Genomic DNA, 3,335 nt, shown 5'->3' with positions numbered 1-3,335 from the left:
CCTGGCACCTACCGGCTTGGACAGATGAGACAGATACGAGGGGCTGCCGCCCTTAATACAGGATGAACTAAGGAATGGACAGAGTGTAGAAGAAAGTCAACTATACCGCCGATGCTGCCCAACTAAGATAAGCGCAGGGTGCAAGAGAAATCAATAGGATAATGCGCTAGATTAGATCTATCCCGCTTCATTCTTCTCTGTCAACTAATACAGATGAAACAAGAAATACTGAATTAAGGAGCTACTACTTGTCAACTTCAGAGAAGACTAAACAAAGGATGCAACTCGGTATTCCACTCGGGATTAAACAAGCAGCTGGCAAGGCAACTACACCTCTACTTCGGCTCATATACCTTCATTCTGCTCCTCCGTTTGATACCTTCATTCTGACTTTCCCACTAGCTCACCTCTTAGTTTCATTCTGAAACACTGACTTGAAGGCTTAGACTTGAACTACTTACTTCTATTCTATCCCTTACTGTTAGGAACACAGGAACAGACCCACTAGCATCAGGCTCGAGATGCACTTGTTTAAGGCTGGTTGGGGCAGTAAACCCTGATTCAGTTTCTTCCCCAAGTCCTGAGTTAACCCTACCTGAGTTCACCCTATTAATAGCTAAAGTCAAAGTCTCTACTGATTTACTTAGTGCTTCCATACTATGTGATGTGATCCAGATCAGATGGAAATAATCTTCTTTCGAGTACTTTACTAATTGGTATACGAGGGTCTCTGTATTGGGAGTTAGAGTTCAACCAGATGCGGGATCTTATCGACGCGCCTAGGAAACTACTATATATCTTTCTTTCGCCAATCGAGCTCCTTCTTGAACACCCGAAGAACTAGACCACTCCCTTCTTTAAGTCATCCGATCCTTTAGTAAAGCCTTACTCTCCCTTCTTTAAGTCATCCGATCCTTTAGTAAAGCCTTACTCTCCTTTCTTTGACTCTGAAAACTGTCATTCCCGAACTGACTTCTCTGTCCTTCATTCTTGTACTAATGCCTATCAGCCACCAAGCCGCTGCTCTAACTCTGACTCCCCTAGCTCTAAACCTCGCATTGCTTACCTGTATTTTATATCTCTTTTTTAGGTATAGGTATTCCTTTCCCGGCTATTAGGCTTACATTACAGTATCCTGATTCTTTGCATCGTTCCTTGCATTCCCGCGCTCTTTACCTCCATTCTTTGACTTACTTATTCCATTATGTATGTTAAGCCGTGAGTCTGGCAATACTTCCAATGTAAACGAACTACTTGCATACAGGGCCAAGTCTTACTCATAAGTCACAGAACTCAATCTGGTATTCCAAGCCTTATTATGCTGCAGTTGTGTCCAATGTCCTTGCCTTATTGCCTTGCCTTTTTAGTATCGCTTTCCCAGCTAGCATTCTCGTATTGACTCTGACGCCCCTGTAGAGCAGTCGGAATTGTCTAACTAGAAAATGGCTATGCCCAAGAGCTGCCTTTATCCACTTGTTTGGAGAGTATGGCTCCCCTTTCCTTGATTCTTATACTGAGAAAAAGCCTGTCCTACCTTGCTTTTAGGCTGACTTTACTTGTTTGAAAACCCCCGCCTCGGGGGCCCCTCCATAGTCTTTTACTTACTTGGCTACCGGCCTGACTTTCTTTGCTTTGAGTCTACCACTGTTAACTACAAGAATCAAAACAATACCAGACGGAATCAAACTAAGCAATTAGCACCTTTATACTCGAAATAGGCTTGCAACTCATTACTATAAGGCTTAATGCAATATGAGTTTAACCAAACCCTGCTCTACTGGCTCTCGGGCTTACTTTACTACATCTCAGGCTTACTTACTTTAGCACCAAGGCAGCCTTTCCTGTCTGTAACTCCCCAACTACTAACTCGGGATTGAACCCACCGCTAACAATACCTTAACTCGAAACTGGGAAGCAACCTGCTACTATCAGGCTGTAACTAATGTTTCCAAGACTTCATCCAGAAAGCGGGAATCCAAATAATCACCTCGGAACTCATTCTTTAACCACTGCCATTGGATCGTTATGCTGATCCTTATTATTCTTATGATCCTTGAAACTACATCTTGACTGACCGCTCCAAAGCAAGATTCCGGACTTTAGGCTTCAGGCTAAAACGAGATCTTGTGGTAGCATATGATTAAGCCTCCTAGGGAGCGGCAACTCACTCGTGGGGCTCAAAATGAATCAAGTACACTTGCTACCATTTCCTTAGAATAAGTCTGATGTGTGTATATGATCTGCTCTTCTGTTAGCATGAGCACATGAATAAGAAGATTTTCCTCGATGTGTATTGGATCCGCTCTTCTGTTAGCATGAACAGATATGAATTATGTTTTGATCCTCTTCCTTATGCTTAAGGAATAGAAGACCCTACCCAACCTTGATCTTTCTTAAGACTAGCAAGCCCTCTCGAATAAGTTCTATGATGGAAGCGGTGGAAGCGGGGACAAATCTTTCACTTACTGAGAAATTCAAACCTGTTACTATATCATCCTGAAGACGGATGCGACGTGAGGAGGTGGCATTTAGAAGTGTAGCTGACTTAACATTTAGGTTTCGGCATAACAAGGCTTTCACTGTTTTTTCGCACTTAGGCGCACAGCGTAACGTTGGTAATGATTCTACTACGGTGCCGCAAATGTACAAGCTGATCCTAAGTAATCGTTGTAGTGCATTGGATTCCCCCGGAATGACTTCGTTATGATTGTAGAATTGCTGCAATTCTTCCTGAATAGACTCCATTCTCCCGTCGAGAGTGTCTTTGAAAGTATCACCTAAACTATTCCGACTGAATATGAGAAAGCCTATAAAACATAAAGCGACTATTATTTCTTCATTATTTATTGAGATATTCTTCGAACTTGATGCATAAATAGATGGAATAGCAGCAAATAGCATATTGATATCCTGCATATCCTTTGAACTAAATCTCATTGGGCACAGGGGTTATATGTATCCATCTTTCTGCAATGGAACGGGAAGTAGTGTAAGACACCCGGCGGCCAAGTCCAATAATCAAAAGAAAGAAGAGAACGAAAGTAGAGTATTTGGATCACTTAGATGTAGTAATGTTTAACCTTGCATGCAATTTATAGATTCGACAGCAATAGTACCTCGGACTCGAAAAGTCATAACGAAAATGGCTGATCCAATAGCGGATTCCGCAGCAGCCACTGTTGGAACTAATGAAGCAAATGATTGACCCATCATATCATCCAAAGAAACAGAAAATACCAAGAAGTTCGAATTTACAGCTAATAACATTGATTCAATTGGCATTGACATAATAGGAATATTTCGTCTATTAAGGAGGATTCCCCAAATACCTAAAA

General features: G+C 41.9%; 1 protein-coding gene across 1 annotated transcript; it reads right to left on the bottom strand.

Moving 5' to 3' along the window:
* Nucleotides 1-2,275: 2,275 nt before the first annotated feature.
* Nucleotides 2,276-3,081, bottom strand: LOC135665197 (ATP synthase protein MI25-like). The gene has a single exon (XM_065177146.1). The coding sequence runs from the start codon at nt 2,935-2,937 to the stop codon at nt 2,374-2,376; it is 564 nt and encodes a 187-aa protein (XP_065033218.1). The 5' UTR covers nt 2,938-3,081; the 3' UTR covers nt 2,276-2,373.
* Nucleotides 3,082-3,335: the final 254 nt, after the last annotated feature.

Source organism: Musa acuminata, unplaced genomic scaffold (genome assembly GCF_036884655.1).
Source record: "Musa acuminata AAA Group cultivar baxijiao unplaced genomic scaffold, Cavendish_Baxijiao_AAA HiC_scaffold_955, whole genome shotgun sequence".
In the NCBI taxonomy this organism is placed as follows: domain Eukaryota; kingdom Viridiplantae; phylum Streptophyta; class Magnoliopsida; order Zingiberales; family Musaceae; genus Musa; species Musa acuminata.
This window is presented reverse-complemented; position numbering and strand designations above follow the sequence as displayed.